Source organism: Frieseomelitta varia, unplaced genomic scaffold, assembly GCF_011392965.1.
Source record: "Frieseomelitta varia isolate USP_RPSP 00005682 unplaced genomic scaffold, Fvar_1.2 scaffold_817, whole genome shotgun sequence".
Classification (NCBI taxonomy): domain Eukaryota; kingdom Metazoa; phylum Arthropoda; class Insecta; order Hymenoptera; family Apidae; genus Frieseomelitta; species Frieseomelitta varia.
Window position 1 is genome coordinate 5,787 of NW_025110609.1, and position 27,525 is coordinate 33,311.

The following is a 27,525-nucleotide window of genomic DNA, read 5'->3' on the forward strand; positions in this document are numbered from 1 at the left end:
AATGGCGCCGCCATGCCGCGTGAAACGCTGTAATTTTTTTTTTTTTCCATAGATTCGTTACGTTCCTTTTGCGTCGAGTCATCAATTACTGAGACACTGAAAAATCTTATGGACCTGAAAGTTTAAAAATTACAGCATTTCAACGCCCAGAAATTTGCGAATTCAAAAACTTCGAGATTTCAGAAATTTAACCTCTTGCGCTAGTAACCGATTCGCGGACCATAACGAGTGACCAAACCGTATACAATAATTCGTCTTCTTCTTCGAACTTGTTGGTATATCGCTGGATAGAAATTACTAACAATAAATTTATTATTTGCTTTGCCTATTTTAGTTTTACTTAAATACACTTAAAATTGAGGAAATGTTACAATTTTGAGGTTAACCACTGATTGCGGACCATAACGAGCGACCGAACCGTATACAATAATTCGTCTTCTTTTTTTGAACTCGTCGCTGGATGGAAATTACTAAGAAGTAATAAATTTATTATTTGTTTTGCCTGAGTTATATTTCAATGTATTTAAAACTGTGAAAATATTGCAATTTTGGGCGAAATATTCTCGACGTGCGTCATTTCCAGCGCAAGAGGTTAAAAATTCCAAAGTTATTTCAAATTCTTAAATTTATGAGTCAAGAAAGGCGTGCATCTTTTTTTTTCAAATGAAAAATTGCAAGAGAATCGGTAACATTTGCACAATGACCCATTTATGGCTCAAGTTCTTGCTCGATGAAGAAACAACAACCTCGCTGTTGGCCATACGAATCTAAGTAAGTACTTATTACGATAATCACGGAAGGAGAAATAATTACCTTGCATCGTTCTCCACACGATGTCACTGACATTAACCATTGAACAAAAAAAAAAAAAAAAAAAACCATTTCAATCTGATAGATCGAATTAATAACAACTTGTCTTTCAAAAAGTTCGCGCAAGATACCTTCGATCGCAAGACGTTAGTGAGTCATTCGGTTTCCTGCGGACGTTAATTGTTAGATTATAACTTTCACGGTGCAAATTGAACAACGAATTACATATTATCTATGTTCTCGATCTCCAAAGATGTGAGGAAACTAATGTTTCACAAATTGTTCGCGCCAATTTTTCATTGACCATCTGGTCTTCAGGATTATAAGACTTGTCTCGGAATCCACTAATTGCAAAATCTTCCAATATTCATTTCAACAAACATATATATATATATATATATATATATATATATATATATATATATATGCCTGAATTAAATTTCAAAAAAATATTTTAAAGAATGTATAACAGTCTTTCACCTGCTATTGTGAAATATACAGGGTAACTGGTTCCATAACTAAAAAGTAAAAGGTTAAAGAAAAAATAAAATTTTGCTCTACAGTTTTTACTTATTTTCGCACGTAGAATGATCTATTGATTATTTTCTGCTCAATTCAAATGTACTTGATAAACTTTCAAACTCGATTTTTCCTCGAAAACGAAGGCTCTCGTGAAAAAAAATGTTATTCTTCCTTTTTCACGTAGAATCATCTAGTTTTCACTACTCGTACGCTAGTACCACTAGTTGGACATCCTGTATATCTGGACATTTTCCATTTACCCGCTATGTTTCCTACATCCCACGCTATGCACGGTACATTATAACTTGCATATCGGTTTACCTACATATGTATTACCTACATATGTATTATCAAGAACGAATAGAACGTGTTATTTCACAGAAGATGGATATACGTGCATCATTTAGTCGTAAACATCACTGATGTTTCGCGTTCCTCGTCCACGTAATAGCGTGGCTCTGCGATGCCTTTTGTAGTAACTTTCGCGTAAACTCTCACGTGCCACATTAGGCTACCTTTCATTCTTAAGTTGGACGCACGAATTCATCGTGGAATTCACGCCACCCTATTGTATGCGAATACAATACGAATTCAGTATATCCAAAAGCGCTTCGAACGAGTGATACGAATTTCGATGAGTCGTCTTGTCAAACAAAATTTGTTGACTCTTCGATACAGGGGGATCTTTCATTTTATTGATAAGGAGCGACTCGGAGTTTAATCTGAGATTACTAAAGTATTATGCCTATACGAATCGATTACAGCCACCCAGTGTATTTTGAAATTTTGATTAACCTTTTTCTTTGATAACATTTTTTTTATGCTCCTAATTGTAAGCGCCAGAGGACGTCGCGATCGAAATGTTCTTTTCCTATCAGTGAGCTGTTTAAATGAGATTTTGAGTGGGAATTCAAATATGACAGTATTGCACAAATAATTGAGTCTCGCTTGAAGTGAGTTGAAGTTTCAAAATTACCTCGTTGTTTGTTCGATTTTTATCGATAAATACGAGCAGTCGAAACGAGGTTAGACGACATAACCTATAAATTTTCTCATTTATTAAGTCATAAAAGAATACAGTTTGAATATTTATTGAAAGTCACAAGAATTTATTGAAATGTTGATTAAAAGTTTCTTAAAGAAAAGATAGTTTATCGCTTTATTTTATCATTCATAGTTTGTGTTTTTTCACTAACAATTTTAAAAACACAAACACTTAATAGTAATGAATATTACTAGTTCAGAGTAATACTATTTCTTGAAACTTACAAATTCTTTAATATGTTCACAATTGGTCCAACAGAGAGATTCTTCACTGATTGTATTACCATGCTAATGTGATTAATCAGTATGCCTCAAGTAGAAATGCTACAAGTAGGTTAATACTACATAAAATTTTACTTTGTCTTTGGATCGTACTACATTCCTTTAATATCCTTGATATTTACAGGCATGTCAGGGAAAAGGAAAAAAGTCATTGTCACCATGGCAAAGAAGTTAGAAGCTTTATACAGAATCGATAAAGGTGAGCCACTGAAAAGTGTGGCTATTGATTTAGGAGTAGGAACATCTACTGTCTCTGATTGGAAAAAAAACAGAAAAGAGATTGAAGACTTTTGTGCCAAGATGGTTTCTAGAGATAGCTTGGGTAATAGAGGAACAATTAAAAAAGCAAAGAATGTAACACTGGATGATGCACTATATGTGTGGTACATACAAGAACGTGAGAATGGCGTTCCTGTGTCAGGACCTATCCTTAGAAAAAAGGCCCTCAGCCTTAATAAGAAATTAGGTGGTGATCCTACTTTCACAGCAAGTGTAGGATGGCTAGGAAGATGGAAAGCTAGGCATGGTATAAGATTAACCCTCTGTAGTGAAAGTTTATTGGAGGATGCTATTACTAATGACAGTTCAGATCGATTATTATTAGAAGATAACATTGTGACTGTATGTTTATCCACTCAAGATGAAGAAGTCATTCAAGACTCTTTCAATGATAGATGTGATCAAGAAGCAACAGGTGTAAATCACCTTGAAGCGAAGGAAATGTTAGAGAAACTGATTACCTATTTTGAGCAACAAAGTGACACCTTAGAGAATGAAATAATGACCCTGAGACGTTTACGTGACTGTACATCAAAGAAATATTTGCTGACTCTGAAAAAGGAAACCGCTGATTTTATTAAATAACACTGCCACTAGTTTATAGTAATAATTTGTGTATATATACCTTTCTACCATCTAATTTTTCTAATGTAAATAAATTCTGTAAATATATAATATTTTTTTACCGTTGATCTACCAAAAATTGTACACTGAGCATCAGTTCTCACGTATGCAAATTTGTAGACGAATTTATTGGTGTTTACTCCAAGATTAATTTGGATTTGTCCTTAAATACATAGAAAGGATATTTTTATCAGGCAAATGTAATTTTTCTTAAACCTATCATTCAAGGAATTCAAATTCCCTCTTATTCCTTATTTAAAAAATATAGAGAAACTGTATTAAATGATAAAAGAGAAAATAATCATCTCAATTAAAAAATAATACGTCAATTGATTGTACACTAATTGTCTGTAACAGACTAAGTAGTTTTGTATTCTAAGTACATTCTGTATTCAGTAAACTTCATCATTTTTCGCGTAATCAAACTATTTTCTATCAGCCAACCAATTCACTTCGCCTAATCCAATTATTTCCTCGATGGTTATCTAATCGTCTCAATGATAATTTAATATCCTTCTCGGCCTTTCTTTTTTTTTTTTTTTTTTTAAATCACATTCCATCATCTATATCGAGCATTGAAATCGGAAGATCTCGATGGAATTGCGGCGATTCCAGTTTCCGCTTCGTCGCTCTGATTCGCTCGGCGAATTTCCAAGAAGTCTTGCCTATGCCTTTCTAATGGGCCATTGAATTTCAGCAAAATTGCGTTGCACGTACTCGCGGCAATGGCGAAGCTGCTAATTCACCGTTAGACGATGAGGAGGGCTGCAGATTTGTATGCCATCTCGAGCGGAAATCGATACAGGCCATTACATCACTGCTATGCGAGAAAAATATTTAGGGAAATTATGCGAGAGGAATTATTCACCTTTTTCCTGACAATTGTCTCAAACGCATTTTTTTTAGGAAGATAGGTCAAGTAAGGAAGTATTATCGGGATAAGCAAAAACGGAAATGAAAGTATAAAAAAATAAACGGTTTATGAAAGATGACGATTGTGTAAGGAACGAAACCCTATACAGCATGTACAGCTTGAAGCGAACGACACTTGTAAGTACCTAAAAGAGGGCTATGTACACTGCTTATGTATTGATAGCACGAAGGGAAGTATGCTTTTTCAGGGCACTGTGAACGAGCTGTTAAATACGCCGTGAAGACGCCATTAAGTGGGAAACAGAATAACGAAATATACATGTACTCGTAAAGTGAAATGAGCGGTGAAAAGTGAAATGAGACCCCGGTTGATATAATTTTGTTCTGTTCGATCGTAGGAGAAGATACATCGAATTACAATGAATTACGTTTCACTGGCTTGAGCGGTGAAATTTAAGCGAGGTCGCTGACCGAGGTGGATACGCTTTTTTGCTCGATGAAAAGCAACGAAATTCAATTCAAATTTCAAGACATCTCTTGAAAACCGAGAAATGGAATGCGAGGGTGCAAGAATGCAATTCTAATGGAAACATTAGAAAAAATCCTATGGCAAAATCTTTTCGATTTTCTTGCATTGTTGAGGTTGTCCTTCGAAGTTACTGTCGACAATAGGCATTGAATAATGATTTCACGCTACCGGGTCAAAGATAGTAGTGTTACAGCCAGCCAATCGAGAACTATTTATTCCTCTATCTTATCGTCATTCCTGCATTAATTACACGGGATAATAAACGCCTGTTCGCTTGTTCTCTTTTAATGCCCCCCTCTCTCTTTCTCTGTTTCTCTCTCTCTCTCTCTCTCTCTCTCTCTCTCTCTCTCTCTCTCTCTCTTTCGCTGCCTTATTTGCTATTCATTAATTATTATCGCATTTGATTCAATTAAATTTTGTCAAAAAATAGAGGGTCTGACCTCCAATTTTTTAAACGCCCCTCTACTGCATTTGACAGTGCCCCCCCCCCCGTGGTGACGTCAGAGGCACGTAGAAAGTCGACAAGAAAAATCTACATTCCTGCATGCGTTCTGGCAGTTTTACATTCACCGTCGCGCCGTGGCCGTCTGCTAGAGGAGTCCGATCGCGTGTACGCGCCAGATAAAACTCCGTTTCTTCATATCGTATTCCGTCGACGCATCTCGGCGAGTCACGTATAGGGGGGGGGCTTACAACTAATTACGCCAATGAGAGATGTCGTTTAAGATGTACGACCAAAATCTCTCCTTCTTCATCACTCGTCGTCTGTGTTCATCATTTGCGTCTTACACCGGTGAAAACAACAGCTTGCCGGAGTTCTACGCAAAATTGAACATCAAATTTGAAAGAAACTGTACCCGCTCTACGTAGCTCTACGAAAGCTTTCAAGTCAAACAAACGTGTTTTCCTTAATTAAATACTCTTAAAATCTAAATTAAATACTGTTCGAAAGAAACTTTCAAAAGCGACTCAACGTATAATTAATGCTGTTAACTTTGAATAAGAGAGGCGGGAGCCACTGCTGTCCCACATTTCCTCATTCATGCATCCTAAATTCCTAGTTTTCCCTAATTGTATAGGAAAGCATGGGGACACGATACCCGGCCATCATGTGTAGCCTGAAACAGGTTGCGGTAATGGGGATACTTGAGTCGGTACAATAACACATTGCACGCAAGAATTTTTTTTTTTTCTTTTTCACCGTGGTCGTTCGTAAATCCACGATTGACGGAACGCGGGAGTACACGTTAAGCCTTGAAGTCTGTAACCGGAGTCTCGGCTTGTTCGCTCGCGTCTCGAGTCTTGGGTTCCAGGACTCGCCAAGGATCTTTCTTTCTATCTCTCTCTGTCTCTCTCTTTCTCTCTTCCTCCTCTTATCTTCTTCGTCCGCGCGGTCGCAACGAAGAAAAGGAGGGAGAAAAGGGGGACTTTGAGAGCGGTCCAGCAACTCCCCCAGAAAACGTGTGTGTGCGCGCGCGCGCGCACGCATGAGAAACGTACGTTTCATTGGTAATACTCCGGCTAACGTTGGCTAGCGATGGGAACGATATAATATTCATTTGTTCGATATCGACAGAATGCTCTGATCTTCGAAAAATTCTTCATTCTGTTTCTATGATAAATTTATTTGCAGGTTATGTTTGACGAAATTCGAGTGTTTAGCAAGTGTGACCTTGAAACGATTTCGAGCGGTAAAATCCTTGAACAAATGAACTCACCAGACGATACTTAATCTATAACGGGTGTTTACATTGCATACTAATGAGCAGCCTGACCGGATATTTTTAGATTCTATTTTAATTAAATCAGCCGGTGTCGCGTAAACATGATGTTTTGGAAATAAAATTATTTTTTTTTCTTCTCTTAATTCGATAATTTCTCCTGGCGTTATCTCAATGTGTTTAAAAATTTACATCATTTCGTAATCTGCGTTTCTTTCCAACAAGCGACGTCTTTATAACAAACAGTATTTGTTAATTTCATCAAAGGACAAGATAAAAGCGTTCATTTTGGTTACATAACATATTTATATTTTCGATATGCATGATTTTATTCGTATAGATTTTATTCATATAAGATTTTCTATTCTACGTATTTAAATAGACATAACATATTTATATTTTCGATATGCATGATTTTATTCGTATAGATTTTATTCATGTAAGATTTTCTATTCTACGTATTTAAATAAAAAAATAAATCAAAGAATGACACATTTAAAACTGATTTTCATGTACGTATTTACATTTCACATTCATATGCATAATCTTCTAACCTAGCTCACAGCACGTGACACCATTGTCCATTCGCAATTAACTATATTTTTGCACATATACTTGACACGTTCTTAAATTTAGTGTCTTTGAAATCGAAGCTTAAGTCTACCGATTGTTTATTTACTTCTGCATGTAGGATAACCTCTTATCTCATATATATATATCGTGCCATATAAATTCTCATAATACATAGAAATGAATTGATCAACTACTTAACCTTAATTAAAATAAATGATGATTCTTCGACATATATTCTTCTCTCATATTGCAATTTCAAACAAATTAACGCAAGAACGGTTATTCCCATCGCTTCACATACACGACTTTCGCCCGCGAGACGCGCATCGAAAGGAACCACTGGCGGGGAGTAGAGGGAACGAGAAAAGCACGGCTGGTAGAAGTAAAGGGAGAAGGCCGCGTGATGGAGGGAAGAAAAACGACTCTTGAGAAAGGGAGGCAATGAAAGAGAGGGAGAGAGAGAGAGAGAGAGAGAGAGAGAGAAAAGAACGATATCCATTGAGAATTACGGTATTCGTGTAGTAGAGGAACGGACCGAGTATTGGAGGGGCTCATTAGAAACTCTAGGCAATACGGCGCGGCGGCGGCGCGCGTAATATTATTTCCTCGTGGAACGCAGGGGCTAAGGCTCTGATCAAATGCCGGGTACCGTTCGGGAAAGGATCGAAGTCCGCTCCAATTTCACGTGCAACGACGCCAGCGCCCCGTTATGATCGTTCGCTTCCAACAGAGAAACTTGCTCCGACCGCGGAGGGAAAAGGAAAATCTCCACCGGTATCCCTTGTGTACAGTACACGTACGCATGCGCGCGCGCGGTTTTCCAGCTGTCCGTCGAGCGACCTTTGCAAACGACCAGTTCTCCGCGAGGAATTCTGACCTCGTAACAGAATGAATTTACGCGTAGATCATTGCACATGGGAATAAAGAGATGTAGAATATCCCCAGGAAGAGGAAGCTCCAAGAAAGGTACCAAGCTACCTTTATGCAAGTATGAAATTAGAATAATTAGAGTTTTCTTGAAGCAAAATGTACGAATAGAATGTTCAACTGATCTGATTGATCATTTTCGTGCTTGACGATACAAAACGTGTATAGAGAATTTATGAGCAACCATAACCTCTGAATTTAGTCCTAATCTTGCATAATCCTCGGTCATAACACAAACGCAGATGTGATAACGCCTTTTAAGTGGTGAGGGATGATGGTAGTGGAGACATCTTGGGGGAGAAATCGATATCGATTTTTTTTTACCGATGAAATTCGTCAAATCGAAATTTAAAATACACGATATAAAAGTGCGCGAAATTTAAAAACACCGCCATTACTTTCAAGCGGAGAATTGATGCTTGAAGAAAAAGATACTTGAAACAGTAAAAACTTTTAAATATTGTATACCTACTACATGTACAGTAATAAAAATAATAAAAAGATTAAATGATGTAGAGGAAAATTTCTTTGAAATTAGTAATTGTGGTATAAATAACGTATACGTCATCATTTAAGGATTAGAAGAAAAAGATTCTTGAGAGATGAGATTGAGAATGTGAATGAAACGAAGAATGATAAAATATTTCAATACTTTTCGCACGATTCCCAAGTATGTTCAGCCTTTATAATTCTCTCCAAAATTCTTTTAACTTTATGTGCTTCAAATTTTTATACGATTCTTCAATAAAGAAAAGGATTTTCAATCTTACTTTTAAAGGGTCTAATGTTAGGAGACATAATCCATCTTAATAGCAATTTCTTGTTATTTTCCTCACACTTCAGAACTTTTCGAAAAATATTGCTGGATCGGATCAAAGGATAGTATTCTTTCAATTAATAGGAAAAAGTAATTATTTTTGTATACGATATTTCTAAGAAGTACCAACCAAACATGGTAACGCAAAGGGGGGACGCATATTCGAAAAAGGCGAATTCAAATAAACGCAACACCCGTCATGGCTAATCTCGAAAAGATCAAGGATAACCTTTCGGTCAGTGCGACGAGTTCGCAAAGATTCCAGTTATGTTATGACGAAAGAAAGCCCCTCACAGGGGCAAGGACTTTCGCACGCGAGACGACTTTTTCTGTCGTTGAAGTGGATTAGTAGATTCTCTACGTTACACGAAATATCCCACGTGACCCATCGACCTTTTCGCGCGTAAACTTTCTGTTTGCCGACCACACAGACCTCGAGGACAATAAACAAACTCGGAGTCTCAATCTGGCTAGACGGCGTTCGTAATAAATTGCGAACTATCGTACGAAATTTAGAAAATCTCGTTCCAATGCGTATATATGTAAATCGAACGGTTCGTCATTCGATCAGATCGTTCGATAAACTACACGGGATAGGTAAATAACGGTCTGTCAACTGTATACATACGTACTTTCGACGTGTGTACGAAGCTTATCCAAAACCTGGAGCAAAAGCGCCTGGAAATTCCGTGAGAACGCACTTGTGTCAAACACACTTTCCAAGCACACTGTATCCACTAGAATGCGTACACCTAGGTGTTTGGTCCGTTGTTGCGAGGTTTCATAAACACACGCGCACACGGTACAAAACTCAGAAAAACACGCCTCAACTTCGTGCTGGCGGTAGCGTGTCACGCGAACCGTACCGAGGTCTGCGCCAATGCGTTTGCGGCTTCGAACTCCGAGCGTTTCTCCGACGGTTCCCGCCTCCCACCCCCAGCGCTCCAGAAGTTCCTTCACGAATGCCCCACCAGGTCATTTTGCATGGACCGGCGACGCTCCGGTGGCCATCGAACGAGTCTTGCCATCTAGGAACGTACCGTGACACTACGTTTAACCTCTGATAATTGGTCATCAGCCCGCGCCAATATTGCAATTCAAGTTTTCGAATCTGTAATTATTATTATTGTAAATGTATGGACACCAATGTATATACTATCATTTATTCACAAAATATAACTCAAATGTATCGAAAAAATTCGGAATTAAAGTAGAAGTTATTAATCAAAACTTTATTATTCCCTACTATATTACTCACGTCCTATTCCATATTCGTTACACAGGTGGCAACACTGCTTGTAACCATAATACACTAATGGTATTTGATCATAAAGAGAATAACCCTATCAGTTGTATAATTTTTCGTTAATTCTAAGTTAAATGTAAATATACACAATGGCTGGTATAGAAATATTTAATAGCATTTTAAGTGCTGTTGATAATAATACTAAAAAACCTGAACAATTTTTAACGTAAGTACAAATCTCAATTCTTCGTTCTTAACCTGCGTTTAACTTTATAACAGTAACAATAATTTTGTCTATAGCGTTCAAAATGGTGTTGCTCTGGATTTTAAAAATTCCTTAAAGCATTTATACGACTTTACGAAACGGGAATCGCAAAGAAACACGAATGCCTTGCCGGAGCTTGTTACAGAAGGTTTTGACGAAGAGCAGATCTGGCAGCAAATTGAATTACAAAACGAGGGCGAACTTGACCACTTAATTGGTGGTGTTTCTAAACTACTAGCCAAAACCAAAGCGTTCAAGCTACCAGTCAGTACAACTAAATTGAAGTCTGTACCTGAACAAAATAATGAAGATCTACCAGAGGACACAGAGAAAATGACTAAGGAAACTGATGACAATGAGGAAGAACTAAAAAGTAATTTAAAACAGAAGAAAGATTTAAAGAGAAGAAGAAAGAAATCATCTATAGTGGATGATAAGTTTTTTAAATTGGAAGAGTTAGATGAGTACCTAACGAAAGAAGAAAGGAAAGAAAAACAGAATGTAAGGAACGAAGAAAATTCTGACGATGAATCTGTAGATTTGTTCAATGATTTTTCTGATGATAATGATGACAAAATTGAGAAGGCAGAACTGTTGAAGTATGCAGATTTCTTCGATAGTCCACAGAGTGAAGGTGAAGAAGAATCTAATAATTCCATACAACACAAGCGTAAAAGGTCTGAGGATAATGAATCATTAGATAATGATAGTAATTCAGATAATGAATCACTAGATAATGATAGTAATTTGGATAATGAATTACTAGATAATGATAGTAATTCGGATAATGAAATGGATATAGATAGTGAAATAGAAGATCAAAAGTCTTCCAAGAAAAAGGTTACGTTTAACCTTACGAATGACTCTGATGAGTCAGATAGTTTAGAAAGTAAGAATATGAAGTTGAAAGAAAATACAGAAGTTAAATCTTCCTTAGAAATGCGCCAAGAAAGATTAAAAACAAAGATTGAAAAGTTGGAAAAGGAAGCTATAAGTGACAAACCTTGGCAACTGAAAGGTGAAGTCACTGCAACAAACAGACCGCAAAATTCCTTGCTGGAGGAATTTGTAGAATTTGATATTACAACCAGACCTGCCCCTGTAATTACTGAGCAAACAACATTAAAACTAGAAGATATAATTAAACAAAGAATAAAAGATAAAGCTTGGGATGATGTTGAGAAGAAGTTTAAACCAGTTGAGACTCCATTGGAATATAAGAAGAAATTGATCTTGAATCAGGAAAAAAGTAAAGAAAGTTTATCTCAAATATACGAAAATGAGTACCTTAGACAGAAGGAAGCATTAAATCCAGATAACAATGAGAAAGAAGAGGAAGAACCAAAGTTGCATACAGAAGTTCGTGAAATGATGAATTCCTTGTTCTTCAAGTTGGATGCTTTGTCCAATTTCCACTTCACTCCAAGACTGGTAAGAGATTGTAATATTTAAAAAATTTTATAAATTTTATAAATTTTATTTAGTCAATAATTAATGTTACACATTTTTTTCTAAGGTCAAACCGGAGATTAGAGTGATTAATAATATGCCTGCAATCAACATGGAAGAAGTGGCTCCAGTTGGACTGAGCGATGCTGCTTTATTAGCACCAGAAGAAATTAAAGGTATATTGTCTACAAAAAATTTCGCACGTTTAAAAAATTTTTTGTAATTACAGTATTTAATTATGATCTTTATTTCTTTTTTAAAGCTAAACCACGAGGTGATATGATTGGTAAGACGGAAAGAACCAAAACAGATATGAAACGAGAACGAAGACGTAAGAAGATGAGACAACATGCTAGAAAAGAAGCCATGGAGCAAAAGGAGAAATTAAATGCGCTTAAACCAGGCGTTGCTAAGAAATATAAGAAAGAAAAGGCGCAAGAGTTGGCAAAGAAATTGAGCAAAAATCGAAATATCATAAAAATGGACGAGTCAAGTTTAAAAGCTCCCAAATCCTCTACAGCCTTCTTTAATCAACTACAAGATGAAGTGAAGAGTCACATTAAAGCAAAGACTGATACTGATGGCTCGAAGAAACAGAAAAATGTTTTATCTGCGATAAAATTAAAATTATAATTTTTGTACAAAGTTATTTAAATACAAGTTAAAAATGTTGTATAACGTTTGATTTTTAGCCTGCCCCTAAGTCGTCCCTAGGATTTATTTTACTTTCGTTTGGACAGAACAATAAGAAATATTCAAATAATAGATTTCAAATAATAGAGGAGAAAGGATTATAGAATATAATCAGAAATATGTTTCGAAGTTTAATCAGTTATTTGCGTTATACATATTGATGCCTTCGTCGACTTCAATATGTTAATTATTGTCAATAATCGTAGCTACTTTCGACAAAGGATGATTAAAAAGAATTATAGGTGTAATGTAAATTTTTATATATATTAGTGACAAATGTTCCCAATTCATCATGATATGCTGCAACTGTTCCTTTGATCTACTTAATAAGAATTTGCTAGACATGTACATCTACAATGCACTAAATCACACGTGGTTACTTATAAATGCAATTATGTTTTCGTATGTGTAACGTTATCTATATTTTTCTTTAGAAATATCTAAAAATGGTGTTTCTGCTTTTTTGTTTTGCACAGAGAAGCAAAGTGGATTACATATAATTTTTTTTTTTGTACATCACTGTTGAGTTCAAACAATGCTTTCCTTTCAGCGTCGATTTTGACGATTGCACTATTTATAATTACAAAGATCTAAATTAAAATAATTAAGCTAATCTTAGAAATCTAACGATAAGCTTGTATTAAAATTACCGTGATTTGTGTGAATTTGATTGAGAAGTTCCTTTTAAAAAATACTTTGTTTCGCTTTTTTTTCCCCTTATCGTTTAAAATGCATCTCTTTGAACGTTCATCGAAGTGCGCTAGTTTCTTTGAAACAAAACCGCTACTACGTAAAAAAGGAGAGAAATCACTCCCTATTACTTATTAATAAGCACAGATGAGGCGTTAAAATTCTATAAAAATGTAAAGTGATAATAACCGTACAAAATACATGCAGTTTCATACACAACGAACGTTTCGTTTGAAATCTTAATGAAGCATTACTTTTCCTCGAACAATTACAAATCTTACACGCATTTTTGTTCCTTTTTTTTTTATCCAAAATTTTATACATATACTTACATCCATTTAACAATATTCTCAATGAAGTTCTAGCTCTTCCTATTACCACACCGTCCGTGAAATGTCATGTACAATTTAAATATAACTTACGCTACTATACTTGCGTCCTTTTTTTTAAAACAGTGAGGAGAATTCATTTCCTAACTTGCACTGCTTACATCAAAATCCTCTAAATGTCACAAAATCAGATCAACAAAAAGAAATGATCATCCACTAAATACAACTTAACCTACGCTTGAGTTGTAAGAAGCAAACGAAGAAAAAAGAAAAAAAAAAAAAGAAAAGAAGAAAAAAGAAACTTAAAATTATAAATTATAAATTCCCTTACGAAAGATCCATCTGTGTTACTTGTCAAATGTTAAAACCTGCATCTCGTCAACTGATCCATCTGTGCGTATTATAAGTTCCCACTTTCTGTATTTTGTTTCTTTTTTCCCAACGTGATATTTAATGGCACTTTCGCAAAACGAATTCCGAATAATTTACCGCGCAAGCAATCATACGATTGTTAAAATCGCACTGTCAACCACAATAAAATAGTTCCAGCGGAACGGAAGCGCTGATAAATCAATCTGTGAAAGTCGGATAGTAAATCTCTATCGTAAAGTTAGAGTCAATTCAGTTGAAATTTTCGCATGAGGTGCTGACTGGCGAACTCTTGTTATCATAATTGAATAATGCTCAAGTAAAAGTGTGATTTACGATACTTGGAACAAACTCCAATTAAATGAAACTCGAATACTAAAGCTTCCTTAAGATAGACGTTTATCGGCCATGCTGTTTTCTTGTCGCTACTCGAAATTAGTATTGAACATGTTTAACTCCTCGAAACCGGACGCTCCACCCTGATCTTGCAGCATCTGTAACATGTCTGACAATTCCTGTGGTTGTGTGCCGGGTCCACCTTGCGAAGGATGGGGTTGTTGTGCTTGTCCAGCCACCTGAGGATTTGATTGTCCGCCATCTTGCTGAGGCGCCTGATGTTGTTGGCTTTGCCATCCCCACATGCCTATAATGATCCAATTATTTATCTTTCTGTTCTGTCGTTGATTAAATAAAATGAATATTATAGACATTAGAGATTACTTATTAGAGCGCTGGATTAAAACTAAGCTTACCGGGGTTATTAGGTACAGTTGTGACTGCATGATATTGCGTGGCTGGTGTCCTAGCACCGCTACTTAATTGAGTATATGTTGGTCCATTCGGTGACCTCGAAGGACTTAATTGATTGTACTGGTATCCTTCTGTCACAGGTTGCTAAAACGGTAAGCAATATTACAACCTGGTTTTCATGAAATGTTTTCTAAGATTAAGCACAGACTTATTTTTTATATATTTACCTGTCTTCCAATAGCCCACCCTTGTTGCACTGGAGTTGGCGATGTGTTAGCTGGTTTCTGAATTCTGCTTAAAACAGAAGAAGACGCACTTTGTTGGCCAGGGGAACCATAAGCTATAGGCGATTGCGTCGTTTCGTATCCCTGATACACATTTTGCGTACTGGACGGCCTAGGTTGTTGAGGACCTAGTGAATTTATTTATGATTACATTAATACATTTTAAATATAACTTTAAATATAAAATTAATAATTTAAGTTAATAGTAGTCTACCAGCTGTAGCGACAGTCGCTGGATGCTGCATCATATGATGCCCAGAATAAAGAGGATCTCTGGTAGGATGTCTCTGCAGGGAATAATCTAGGCCAGGTTGTCCATAAGCAGGTACAGCTTCATTTTCTGTCTGACCATCACTGCTAGGATGGAATGACCTTAAATATTAGAACGAACGTTTTTAAAGTTATACATAAAGAAAGAAATGAGAAAGATTCAAAAATACATTTGCACGATACAAAATAAGTGAACTGAACGGTCCAGTGTCGATTCATACTTGGCATGTGTGTTCGTGCAGACAATGTATTCAACGTCGTCATTGTACGGGTTTAAAAATGCAAATGCAGACGTTCTTAACCACACCCAGTCACGATTTTTGGCTCGAAATCTGTATATTACAGACACTACCTGTCCCTTCATCTTCAGCACTGCAACAACAGGCGATCATTAACAATAAGGAACCACGAATATGGATGGTCTTTCTCTCAGTCTTAAGAGGCATCACCTTGCTCGAAACTTTCTCGCATATGCGTTAAATCCTCCGGATGGAAGAATTCGTAGCACGGATGACCTAAGAGCTCGGACGGTGTGTATCCTAGAATTCCACCGACTCTTTGGTCCACAAAGGTAAATTTACCTTCGGCCGAATGACGTGAAATAAATTCTGAAACAAAGGAGAGATGTAGATGAAACAAATGCCCGCTTACCATGAATGCCAAAGTAACATTATTTAATGAATACTTGCCATTATTGCTATTGGAACCTGCTAAATCGCTACTATTTGGTGTACTAGTAACCTGTAGTCGCCCAATGGCAACCAGGCAGCAGTGAGTGCTGACGTTGTCGTCTGTGACCACCCCGTCAGGTCCGACTTGAACGCCGGCAGCCTCCCTGTCAGCTAATCCCATACCTGGTACACATGGGGGTACAAAATCACCTACAGCGTAAAACGACGAGTCAGTCCATGGTTCCTCATAATCCAAAAACTGATTATGATTTACATGCTGCTAGGCACAACAACGCTAGCTACGTACTTCCAAGATGGATAGAATTTGGAATATCATTCAATTACGAACGTGCATATTAGAATTCTCGTCAACTTCCATCCATCTTAAAATTACTTCAATTCTTCTTCTCTTGGAGTTATTTCTTTGTTTGCTTAACATGTTTCCTGTCAGATGTCGTTTCAAATCTTCGTTTCTTTAAATCATTTTCAATTATATAATGCGCGACGTGCAATATTAATTTTGGATTCAATTTTGAAATTTTGAATTCCAGCACTTGGTACTGGAAAGCTCATTCAGACATTACAGAAATATATGTACGTAACGTTCTATGAATCAGCTGCATGACGTGATTCTAAAAGCGAAATCACCCGCGGATAAGAGACATTGTACGTCCCGCAAAGATAACATTATCGCTTGCACATGAGTAACGTAACGTGCCGGAGAACGTGTTAATTGCAAAGATTATAATTACAAGAGTCTTCCCTTGCGGGCACTCGATGGTGATAAAGGAGACTGCCAATAAATTTTGCAAGAATTGAATGGACTCTTGAATAGATATAATTTACGTAAGACGCCACGTCAAATACAACGTAAAAAGGAGAGGTACGAAGTTCAATTGCTCGTGAAACGATTGAAAATAAGGTATACGTGGAAGGCGGAAAATCGGGCGAAAATCGGCTGGCATAGGATCGGATGCCGTTATTATGCATCGGGGTCTTTGATAAGCCATACAAATTCCGCATCGGGCCCCGTCTCGACATAGTTTATCGGTATTCTGTCGGCTGTTAGGTCAAGACGATTCCATTCATTCTTTACAAACCGATCATATACCATCCGTGCTCGCCACCGAGTGCCGGCCCCCTTAATTTATAGTACAAACGTCGCTATCCTCGTGCATTCTACGAAGTGGTCGGGTTCGTTCATATTCTTGCTGCACATCGACTTGTCTCCCTCGCTTTAAAATAGAAAGTTGGCGCTATGTCTCGCGCGCAGCCATCAACAGGCCCCGTTATACGTCGATGGCAACGTACATCATCATCATCATCATCATCATCATCATCATCATCATCATCATCATCGTCGTCGTCATCGTGGTAAATCAGCAAGAAGCAACACTGACGAGAGATTGAAATCAATTGCCAAACACTCACCATTTGGTGGCCAGCTTTTGATGTACCCTGTACAATGAACCACCGCGTAATTTTGACCGTCGCGAGCTGGAGGACCGAGGGAGTTCCTCTGTTTCACGTGGTGGAGGCCATGGGCCGCAGCCATGTCGCCAGTCGTCTGCATGTTCCCAACTTTCATGCGACATATGAAGCCTCTTCTCGAGCCCATGCACAGTCTCATCGACGCTGCGGATGTTAATCCAGATTTATTTCCATTCCAATGATTCGTTCACTTTTGTTTCAATGATGATTGATACATCACCATTAACTAACTAGTAAGGCTACTACAGTCCAAGTTATTTTTTTTATTATTATTATTACTATTATTGTTATTATTATCATTAGAATTCGTTAACTTTTGTTTCAATAAAGATTGATATATCAATAATTATGTGAGCCACTAACTAAATAACTAGTAAAAGTACTATAGTCCAAGTAATATGAGCTACGTAATTCTTATTATATTATAATAGAAGCTATTTAATTTTTATTATATTATAATATAAGCTGTATAATTCATATTGTATTATAATATAAGCTATATAATTTTTATTATATTATAATATAAGCTATATAATTCTTATTATATTATAATATAAGCTTTATAATTCTTATTATATTAATATATAAGTTACATAATTTTTATTATATTATAATATAAGCTATATAATTCTTATTATATTATAGTACAAGCTTAATATAGCTTAATATAAGCTATAAAATTCTTATTATATTATAGTACAAGTTTAATATAGCTTAATATAAGCTATATAATTCTTATTATATTATAGTACAAGCTTAATATAGCTTAATATAAGCTATATAATTCTCATTATATTATAATATAAGCTATATAATTTTTATTATATTATAATATAAGCTTAATACAAGCTATATAATTCTTGTTATATTATAGTATAAGCTTAATATAAGCTATGTAATTCTTGTTATATTATAATATGAGCTTAATATAAGCTATATAATTCTTGTTATATTATAATATAACCTTAACATAAGCTATAATATAATATAATATAATTATATATAATAATATATAATATAATATAATATAATTATATAATATAGCTAAATAAGCTACAAGCTATATAATATAATATAATATAATTATATTATATTATATACTTACATTGCCCCTCTTTTTTCACCGTTCCTGTTTTCAAGTCCAATACTCTGCCGCCGTTTTCCGGCTCGGCGCCGCTCAATTGCTCCTTCACTTTCTCCGTATCGTCCGGATGGACCTGCGAATAGAGGCTGGTCCCGTACCAATCGTTCTGCGTGTAGTTCAAAACAGGCGCCACAGAATCGGAGACGTAAATGATCATCCCGCTGTTACAGTTAACGACGAAAAGAAAGCCATCGGCTGCCTCCAGGATCAAGTGCTTCAGCTCTTGATCAGTGAGGAAGGAGGGCTTGTATGCGCCGTCTGAACTGGTGTTTCCTGTTCCTGCCACAAAATTTCGCATCTTTCTTTCCACGGATCTTCGATTAACTTCTGATCAAATTGGCAACCGGCTGGCAACTACTGAACTTAATCGAGTTAAGTTCAATTTATTCAACGATCGAATCGTTCGTTCTTCGTAACTTGAAAACTTGAAAACGAACCTCTATCGTTTGGGTCAAAATTTTTTTAACTTGTGTCTTTTTTTTTTCTAAGGAAGATGATTATGTTTTCGGTAAATTAAGATACTGACTTTTCGAGGTAGTTGGGGGATTTAGTGTAATAAAACTTTGACCCATGAGTCGATCTCTCCGACAGAGGAAAATTGATTGTTCCTTCGAGACAACGCGTTTACTTTTTCCACGATGAGGACTGGATTTTTATATCGCGTTTGATGTAAATGGTCCGTATCGATCCGAGGGATCTACCTCTCGACATCGAGCGCACGTGTAACGAGGAACAGTTTTCAAGTGAAACGGATGCCTTGTCCTACGTCCCACTATGCTTCTCCACTCGCTTGTAAATCAGAGACGTTCTATCTTTGAGGTGTGTTCACTCTTTATTAAATCCCATCCCCGATACCTACGATACTCGAAAAAAGAGAATTAAATTCCCCGAGGACAAGCAAGCAAATCTTTCATCAAACTTGCGGTAGCGAATGGCAAATTCGATCAGAACTTTGAGAATTTTTATGCTACTATAGAATATTGATTACGCCCCGTAAACCCATAAATCCATGTGAAAAATCCCATTAAACGTGACAAGGGTGTACATTGCCGCGTGAAATAAAAGCGAGGAGCGTAAAGAATTGAAAGAGAGTTGCAAGGAACAACGAAGAAACAATTGATTAAGGGATCAATCCCTTACCACACATTAATTCAATTTCAACGGTCGCATAATTTCCGTTATGCTGCGTGGGAGAGTTTAAACGTAAAGTTTAGAAAATAAAATTTAACTTGAATGTAAAAATCGAATGTAAACATCGACTATATTCGATACGAAAACTGAAAGTCCGGTCAATGATTAACCAGTTGCGCTGGTAACTGATTGCGGACCATAACGAGTGACCAAAACCGTATACAATAATTCGTCGCTTTTTTTTTCTTTCGAACTCGTCGGTACGATACCACTGGATAGAAATTATTGAGAAGTAATAAATTTATTATTTGTTTCGTCTGGGTTATACTTAAATATACTGAAAACTGAGGAAATATTGCAATTTTGGGACAAAAAGTTCTTGACGTGCGTGGCACGTCATTACAGCGCAAGAGGTTAACCATTTGCGCTGGCATCTGATTGCGGACCATAACGAGTGACCAAAACCGTATACAATAATTCGTCGCTATCTTTTTCTTTTGAACTCGTCGATACGATATCACTGGATAGAAATTACTAAGAAGTAATAAATATTATTATTATTTGCTTTGCCTATTTTAGTTTTACTTAAATACACTTAAAACTGTGGAAGTATTACAATTTTGAGGTTAACCACTTGCGCTGCCAATTGATTGCGGACCGTAACGAGTGACCAAAACCGTATACAATAATTCGTCGATTTCTTTTTCTTTTGAACTCGTCGGTACGATATTTACTGGATAGAAATTACTGAGAAGTAATAAATTTATTATCTGTTTCGCCTGGGTTATACTTAAATAAAACTGAGAATGTCGCAATTTTGGGACAAAAAGTTCTCGTGGCACGTCATTCCAGCGCAACAGGTTAAATAACTGTTGTATCACCAGAGATCTCTCTGAAATCCATCATTTTCAAAAAAATGGCGTTGGACGTACCGTCGCGAGCAACATTTGACGACAAACAAATCTTTGAAATTCAACAAGAAGCTTGGAGCAAGGGACGAAGGGAGAAGGAACCAAAAATGAGGACGGAGCAGCTCCTCGGCAAGCGTAGGTAACTATCGAGGTGCAAGATCGGAATTGCAAAGCGGACAGGATCCCGCGAGACGGTAGAGAGAGAGGCGATAGAGAGAAGCAACCAAGAGAGAGAGAGAGAGAGAGAGAGAGAGAGAGAGAGAGAGAGAGAGAGAGAGAGAGGGTCGCGATGCGATCTTTACCCCGATATACGGAGAAATTCCGGGAAGAGGTACTTTAACGACTTCCAAACAAGATCTATGGAAGACCCCGGGTGACCTTCGTTACCATTACCTTCCACGTAGAGGAACGATCTTTCGATGGACATAAATGCTGCCGTGATTCTACCATCCAAAGGAGACGCGGATGCTCCCCTTGACCTATCTAGCGAAACATACTCCACCAGGTGGGTTTCTAACCACTTGCGCTGGCAACTGATTGCGGACCATAACGAGCGACCAAAACCGTATACAATAATTCGTCACTTTCTTTTCCTTTTGAACTCGTCGGTATGATATCACTGGATAGAAATGATCGACAAGTAATAAATTTTTATTATTTGTTTTGCCTGGGTTATACCTAAATATATTTAAAACTGAGGAAATATTGCAATTTTGGGACAAATTCCAGCGCAAGAGGTTAACTCTTTGCGCCTGGCAACTGATTGCGGACCATAACGAGTGACCGAACCGTATAACAATAATTCGTCGCTTTCTTTCTCAACTCGTCGATATCACTGGATAACAATTGTTGATAAGTAATAAATTTATTATATGTCAAGTACAATGCTTTTTATAATGCTCGAGGTGTAGAACAATCTTCTACGCAAGTTCGATATCTTGAATTATATTTTGAAAAAATAGGATTTCGCATAAAAATCCGCGGTCTGTAAATGAGATTATATCGTAGGTTTGAACGGATTTATGTTTCTATTGGAATTTATTGTTGAATTTAATACCAGAGTCGAGGATCCATTGTTGCGGTTAACACTAGTTGTGGCTGAGGTACGAAGAGGAAATGTAATCTTAAAATATGATTGAAGAATTCATGATCGGCTATTTTGTGATTAATCGCAAGGTTTATTTGATCAGTATTCAGTAACCAGATTTCTCTACGACGATTACTCGAAGCATAAACGAGCGAAAAGGAATTTAGAAATCAGAGTCGTCGCTCCGATCATCCCGAAGTTTCATTGTCGCTTAATTCGCATACAGCGCGGGACGCGAACACCGGAAGCTGATACGATCTATCGATTCAAGGAAATAATTCTCGCTGATCGATCACGTGGTAAAAATAAAGCTCGAAGGAGAATTTTTAGTGACACTTCATTGCTAGAAGATTAACATTTTCATATTATCAGTATTGTACAATTTTAAAATATTTTTTAAAGTATATTTGTAATTTTTGTAAAACATATTTATATATAATTTAAAGTATATTTTAAACTTTTGTAAAACATATTTATATATAATTTAAAGTATATTTACAATTTATTATTTTTGTAAAACATATAGATAAAAATTTATGTTAAAAAGTTACTGTTACCATACAGATTTCCTGTTTCTTCATTTTAACGTCTCTGCTGGAAATTTTATACGTAGTTTTAATGTTAATCACTTGCGCTGGCAACTGATTGCGGACCATAACGAGTGACCAAACCGTATAGAATAATTCGTCGTTTTCATTTTGAACTTGGATAGAAATTACTGAGAAGTAATTCAACAAATTTATTATTTGTTTCGCCTGGGTTATACTTAAATATACTGAAAAACTGAGAAAATATTGCAACTTTGGGACAAAAAGTTCTCGACGTGCGTGGCACGTTATTACAGCGCAAGAGGTTAATCACTTGCAACTGACTGCGGACCATAACGAGTGACCGAACCGTATACAATAATTTGTCGCATTCTTTTTCCTTTGAACTCGTCGGCACGATACCATTCGATAGAAATTATCGAGAAGTATATAAATTTGTAGCGGCCTAGAGTCCCTCGAGTACGAGTTTCGAACACAGACTTGTACAAGCCGCAAGTGACTGTGCGCCTAGTGTCGAAGTCTAGCGATCTTCGATGTTAAGCAAATAGAGTGCGGAACACGGCTAGGATGGGTGACCGTCCAGCCTAACGAGTAAGTTATAACAAGCGTCTGGGGTATAAGGGGTCGCTGCCATCAGCCTCACCGATGAATCTAGGCAGCGACTCTGAGACAAAACGCACAAAACCTTTTCCTCACCTTTACCCACCTTCACAATCTAAGTTCCTTCCATCCTCGCATGATGCATTATCAACACACTTTTTCAATCCCTTCAAATTTATTATTTGTCTCGCTTGGGCTGTACTTAAATATATTTAAAACGGAGAAAATATTACAATATTTGAAGCAAAAAAAATTCTCGACATGCGTGGGCACGGTCATTCCAGGGCAAGAGGCATAATTATGCTATTAGAGATTCCATGGCATATTCTTGATTCAACAATTTAGTAAAGCCAGCGAAGAATGTGTATCAATTCCGCGAAAAAGAAAAAAGTTAATGAAAACGAAGAGGAAGAGCAGAGAAAAGTGTCTGTTGGACGTCTCTCGGTGCGATGGGTGCGCGCCGACGAGGGGTGGGTGCGTGTACGCGCGCGACGTATCCCGGAGGTGATCGCCTATCTCTCTCTCTCTCTCTCTCCTCTCTCTCTCAGTGGGTAAAGACACACAGGTAACGAAGCAAGAAACGGGAGAGACAGAGAGAGAGAGAGAGAGAGGCTCTCCGGCCTCTGGAGCAATTTGTATTCAGCGGCCGCGTTGTCGGGAAAGAGGAGAAGTGGCTATAAACAATGCGACGCACCACCAATACTTAGCTGGAATCACGACACGCACACCAACTGATTCACTAACGAAACCGTAGGGAAAGAAACGAAGGAGAGAGAGGTAAAGAGAGAGGTCGCACGAACGCGTGTGTGCACGCATCGTAGAAAGGCAGTCGAAGGGGGCTAAAGGGACAGCCGACGGGGCAGCTACTCCACCCATTCTTGCACCGGAAGCATATATCGCGCTTTCTGCATTCGATATGACCGAGCACACGACGAAACCTTCGTGGAGTTATGACCGTTCCGGTGCGCGTCGGCCGGATGAATTCCACCGCGAAGAAAGAGGAGAAACTCAAACTCTGTGGCTGTGTCGAAACCGACCACCCCCTCTTGGTTATTTCAGGTGCTCTTGTATTGTATTATGAAGACGTTGTCCTTTCGTCGGAACGATCGGAGGATACCGAACTAGAGATTGCCTCAAATTTACATTGGAAAACAGTTGGTTGCCTCTTAGTTCAAAAATAATTTCAGTTGTATGATTGTTTTTTTTTTTTTTTTAATAAAGATAAATTTGGAAATTTGCTCAATATTAAATCTAGAATAAAATATAATGTTAATGAAATAATTATGATTATAAATAGCGTAATAAAATTATTTGAATGTAATGAATTTGAATTTTTTTTTAATAAAGATAAATTTGGAAATTTGCTCAATATTAAATCTAGAATAAAATATAACGTTAATGAAATAATTACGATTATAAATAGCGTAATAAAATTATCGGAATATAATGAATTTGAATTCTGGCTATGGTTACATTGTCACATGGATCAGAATTGTGCGTGTTGTATTTAATTTTTAGAATTCCTGCTTGGGAGTTTAGATTTGGACAATGAAAAAAGTATCGTTGGTATTGAAGAAACTGGTGTAATAATTTAGAAGAGTTCGATTGACCGACTGTCACGCGTTTACATTGATTATATCTAGTAACTGGTCGATCTTTCGAGTGATTACGAGCTACGGAATGGGCTGCACACGAGGAGAGTTAAGGAAAACATTTTCAACGAGCCGGGTGTCCGATAAGGCACAATGTAGTTCAATGCGGGACGTGACGATTAAGCATCGTCGATGTTTGAGTTATCCGTCACGAGCAGCGAAATAGCTTCGGCAACGCGATCTTTAAGCTTTGACTCGGACCGATTGAATTACAGCTTACACGATTCCTTCGTCGGTTATCGATACAAGAGCCTCGAAGTATCGAGCCACTCGCGGCTTGTTAATATCGTCAGAAAAGAAAAGAAAAGAAAAGAAAAAAAAAAATGTTACGAACCAACCCAGTCCTCCAAAAGTATTCGTAATTTTTAGGCCCGTCAAACTGTCCTGCCCCCTTAAATTAGAGAGTTTCCAATTTTTTAAATTTTCAATAAATGATTACTAGCTTGAGAGAGAGAGAGAGAGAGAGAGAGAAATTGTCAGGAAATTTTATTACCATCGTTCTTCTGGATTTCGCTCTGTTTCCTCGAGATATACGAAAATACGAGAAGAGAAACGGAGATAAAAGAAAGAGACTTACCCCTGAGGTTCCTCATATGGGCGACCGCCATCCTCAGTATGGTCAATTTGTCTGGTTTCCTGGCGAGTGCTGAACACGTCGGCACCATGTCCGATAATTCGGTGATGTAGGCGGTCATCTTGTTCCGCCGCCGCCGTTCAATTTCGCAATGATTCTCCCTGCAGTAAGACGCAAGACAAAACCAAGGTAATTGCATAGTTCAATGAATAATGGATGATACGCGAATTCGTGGGAGAAATGCGTCTTGAGCTTTGCCATGGGATTATTATCCCTGATAATTTACAGAATTTTGATTCTTTTGGGGGAGAAGGAGGGATATATTTTAGAAAAAGTATTAACGTTGCCTGCAAATTATCAATTTGGTTTCGTGTGTCAAATTTAATCCGAATTTAGAGAACTTTAATCTCAATAATTCAAATCTCTACTAATTGTCGGCAAATCCTCATATAAATCTATTAAAAGTAAAATTTTGATGCCAAGGAATTCTCGAAAGAAAAAGATCTAAAGAAATTCTTAATATTATAATTTTTAATAAAAAAAAAAAGTTCTTATAGCGATGATAGTATCGATAAAGAAGAGAGAGAAATATTTTAAAAAATTCTCAAAACACAGAAACACCTTCATACTAACAAAATTTTAATCCTAAGAAATTCTCGTCGCAATCTTCAAAAGAAAAAGATCTAAAGAAATTCTTGATGTTATAGTTTTCAATAAAAAAAAGTTCTTGTACTAATAAAATTCTCAATGCTAGTATCGATACAGAGAGAGAGAGAGAGAGAGAGAGAGAAATAAAAAATTCTCAAAACACCTTGATACTAATAAAACTTTAATATCAAAAAATTCTCGACACAATCTCAGAAAAGAAAAGATCTGAAGAAATTCTTAATATTATAGTTCTTAATAAAAAGAAGAAAATCTTAATATTATAGTTCTTAATAAAAAAAAGTTCTCATAGCAATGGTAGTCGATAACGAAGAGAGAGAAATATTTAAAAAAATTCTCAAAACACGGAAACACCTTGATACTAATAAAACTTTAATATCAAAAAATTCTCGACGCAATCTCAAAGAAAAAAACTAAAGAAATTCTTAATATTATAGTTTTTAATATAAGAAGTTCTTATACCAGTAAAATTCTCAATGCTAGTACAAAGAAGAAAGAGAGAGAGAGAGAAATAAAAAATTCTCAAAACACAGAAACACCTTGATACTAATAAAACTTTAATATCAAAAAATTCTCGACACAATCTCAGAAAAGAAAAGATCTGAAGAAATTCTTAATATTATAGTTCTTAATAAAAAAAAGTTCTCATAGCAATGGTAGTATCGATAACGAAGAGAGAGAAATATTTAAAAAAATTCTCAAAATACAGAAACACCTTGATACTAATAAAACTTGATACTAATAAAAATATCAAAAAATTCTCGACGAAATCTCAAAGAAAAAAAAAAAAAGCTAAAGAAATTCTTAATATTATAGTTTTTAATAAAAGAAGTTCTTATACCAGTAAAATTCTCAATGCTAGTACAAAGAAGAAAGAAAGAGAGAAAGAGAGAAATAAAAAAATTCTCAAAACACAAAAACACCTTGATACTAATAAAACTTTAATATCAAAAAATTCTCGACGTAATCTAAAAAAAAAAAAGAAACAACAACTAAAGAAATTCTTAATATGATAGTTAATATAGTTAATAAAAGAATATTATACTTAATAAAACAAGTTCTTATACCAATAAAATTCTCAATGCTAGTACAAAGAAGAAAGAAAGAGAGAGAGAGAGAGAGAGAGAGAGAGAGAGAGAGAAATGAAAAAAATTTTCAAAACACAGAAACACAAACCACATTCACTGCAACGAGTGTAACATTAAGAGAACCATCCACGGACGGGACGAGCATTTCCATCGGCTGGCGACGTCATTGATAAGGGTGTTCGTGATCAATGTAGCCAATAAATTCTGAAACGATGCCCCCATCGAGAAAAGGGGTATCGGGTGAAACCACAATTTCTGGCCCTCCCCTGTTATTACCGCTACCAGAGGGTAACCGGCGCGAGTAACGGCGCGCGTCTCCTCTCCGCTTCCTACGCGGCCCGGTAATTGTCGGCGAGTAATCGTAAATTTAATGGCATTTAATTCCTGATAATTTCCGAACGAACCTACCATGCAGCCTCATGGCGCACGCGAACAAGCCAACAACCGACTCGCAAAGTCGCCCGGAGTTCACGGATCGGAGCATCATCCCCCTCTCTACGACCAATTTTTTTCCGATTTTATTCATAATTATTCCAACATTTCTTAATCACATGGTGTTTGTAGTATCACATAGTGGCGAGTCACTCTCTATGTGTATGTAGTTCTATGAGGTATT

At 36.7% G+C, this 27,525-nt stretch overlaps 3 protein-coding genes across 8 annotated transcripts; 2 read left to right on the forward strand and 1 right to left on the reverse strand.

Annotated features, from left to right (window-relative positions):
- The first annotated feature begins 1,601 nt into the window (after window positions 1–1,601).
- On the forward strand, window positions 1,602–3,772 carry LOC122536283 (jerky protein homolog-like). Of its 3 annotated transcripts, none has more exons than XM_043668522.1 (3): window positions 1,605–2,357; window positions 2,636–2,706; window positions 2,783–3,769. In XM_043668522.1, the coding sequence occupies exon 3, from the start codon at window positions 2,785–2,787 to the stop codon at window positions 3,520–3,522; it is 738 nt and encodes a 245-aa protein (XP_043524457.1). In that variant the 5' UTR covers window positions 1,605–2,357; window positions 2,636–2,706; window positions 2,783–2,784; the 3' UTR covers window positions 3,523–3,769. The 3 variants fall into 3 exon arrangements, with proteins under 3 accessions (XP_043524459.1, XP_043524457.1, XP_043524458.1); XM_043668523.1 differs by having other exon boundaries at window positions 1,605–2,285; XM_043668524.1 differs by lacking the exon at window positions 2,636–2,706 and having other exon boundaries at window positions 1,602–2,285; window positions 2,783–3,772.
- A 6,526-nt stretch (window positions 3,773–10,298) lies between these two features.
- LOC122536281 (U3 small nucleolar ribonucleoprotein protein MPP10) lies at window positions 10,299–12,636 on the forward strand. Of its 2 annotated transcripts, XM_043668517.1 has the most exons (5): window positions 10,299–10,473; window positions 10,548–11,207; window positions 11,274–11,943; window positions 12,029–12,137; window positions 12,224–12,636. In XM_043668517.1, the coding sequence occupies exons 1-5, from the start codon at window positions 10,397–10,399 to the stop codon at window positions 12,592–12,594; spliced, it is 1,887 nt and encodes a 628-aa protein (XP_043524452.1). In that variant the 5' UTR covers window positions 10,299–10,396; the 3' UTR covers window positions 12,595–12,636. The 2 variants fall into 2 exon arrangements, with proteins under 2 accessions (XP_043524452.1, XP_043524451.1); XM_043668516.1 differs by having other exon boundaries at window positions 10,548–11,943.
- A 734-nt stretch (window positions 12,637–13,370) lies between these two features.
- Window positions 13,371–27,359, reverse strand: LOC122536282 (aryl hydrocarbon receptor nuclear translocator homolog). Of its 3 annotated transcripts, none has more exons than XM_043668520.1 (11): window positions 27,355–27,359; window positions 25,159–25,316; window positions 18,614–18,925; window positions 17,449–17,652; window positions 16,036–16,227; window positions 15,796–15,954; window positions 15,568–15,718; window positions 15,291–15,448; window positions 15,020–15,204; window positions 14,795–14,936; window positions 13,371–14,685 (listed from the first exon to the last, which is right to left on the reverse strand). In XM_043668520.1, exons 2-11 carry the CDS (start codon window positions 25,274–25,276, stop codon window positions 14,468–14,470), a joined length of 1,839 nt encoding a protein of 612 aa, XP_043524455.1. In that variant the 5' UTR covers window positions 25,277–25,316; window positions 27,355–27,359; the 3' UTR covers window positions 13,371–14,467. The 3 variants fall into 3 exon arrangements, with proteins under 3 accessions (XP_043524455.1, XP_043524456.1, XP_043524454.1); XM_043668521.1 differs by having other exon boundaries at window positions 16,036–16,200; window positions 18,614–18,931; XM_043668519.1 differs by having other exon boundaries at window positions 18,614–18,931.
- Window positions 27,360–27,525: the final 166 nt, after the last annotated feature.

Bases quoted from the DNA above. Each gene is read 5' to 3' on its own strand.
- LOC122536282 (XM_043668519.1), bottom strand. From the start codon at position 25,276: ATGACCGCCTACATCACCGAATTATCGGACATGGTGCCGACGTGTTCA. The intron at 18,932-25,158 runs GTAAGTCTCTTT...ATTTTGTGGCAG, and splicing joins CCATATGAGGAACCTCAGGG to GAACAGGAAACACCAGTTCA. The intron at 14,937-15,019 runs GTAAATATATAA...TTACCGTTTTAG, and splicing joins GGTGGGCTATTGGAAGACAG to CAACCTGTGACAGAAGGATA.
- LOC122536281 (XM_043668516.1), top strand. From the start codon at position 10,397: ATGGCTGGTATAGAAATATTTAATAGCATTTTAAGTGCTGTTGATAAT. The intron at 10,474-10,547 runs GTAAGTACAAAT...TTTTGTCTATAG, and splicing joins AAACCTGAACAATTTTTAAC to CGTTCAAAATGGTGTTGCTC. The intron at 11,944-12,028 runs GTAAGAGATTGT...TTTTTTTCTAAG, and splicing joins TCCACTTCACTCCAAGACTG to GTCAAACCGGAGATTAGAGT.
- LOC122536283 (XM_043668524.1), top strand. From the start codon at position 2,785: ATGTCAGGGAAAAGGAAAAAAGTCATTGTCACCATGGCAAAGAAGTTA.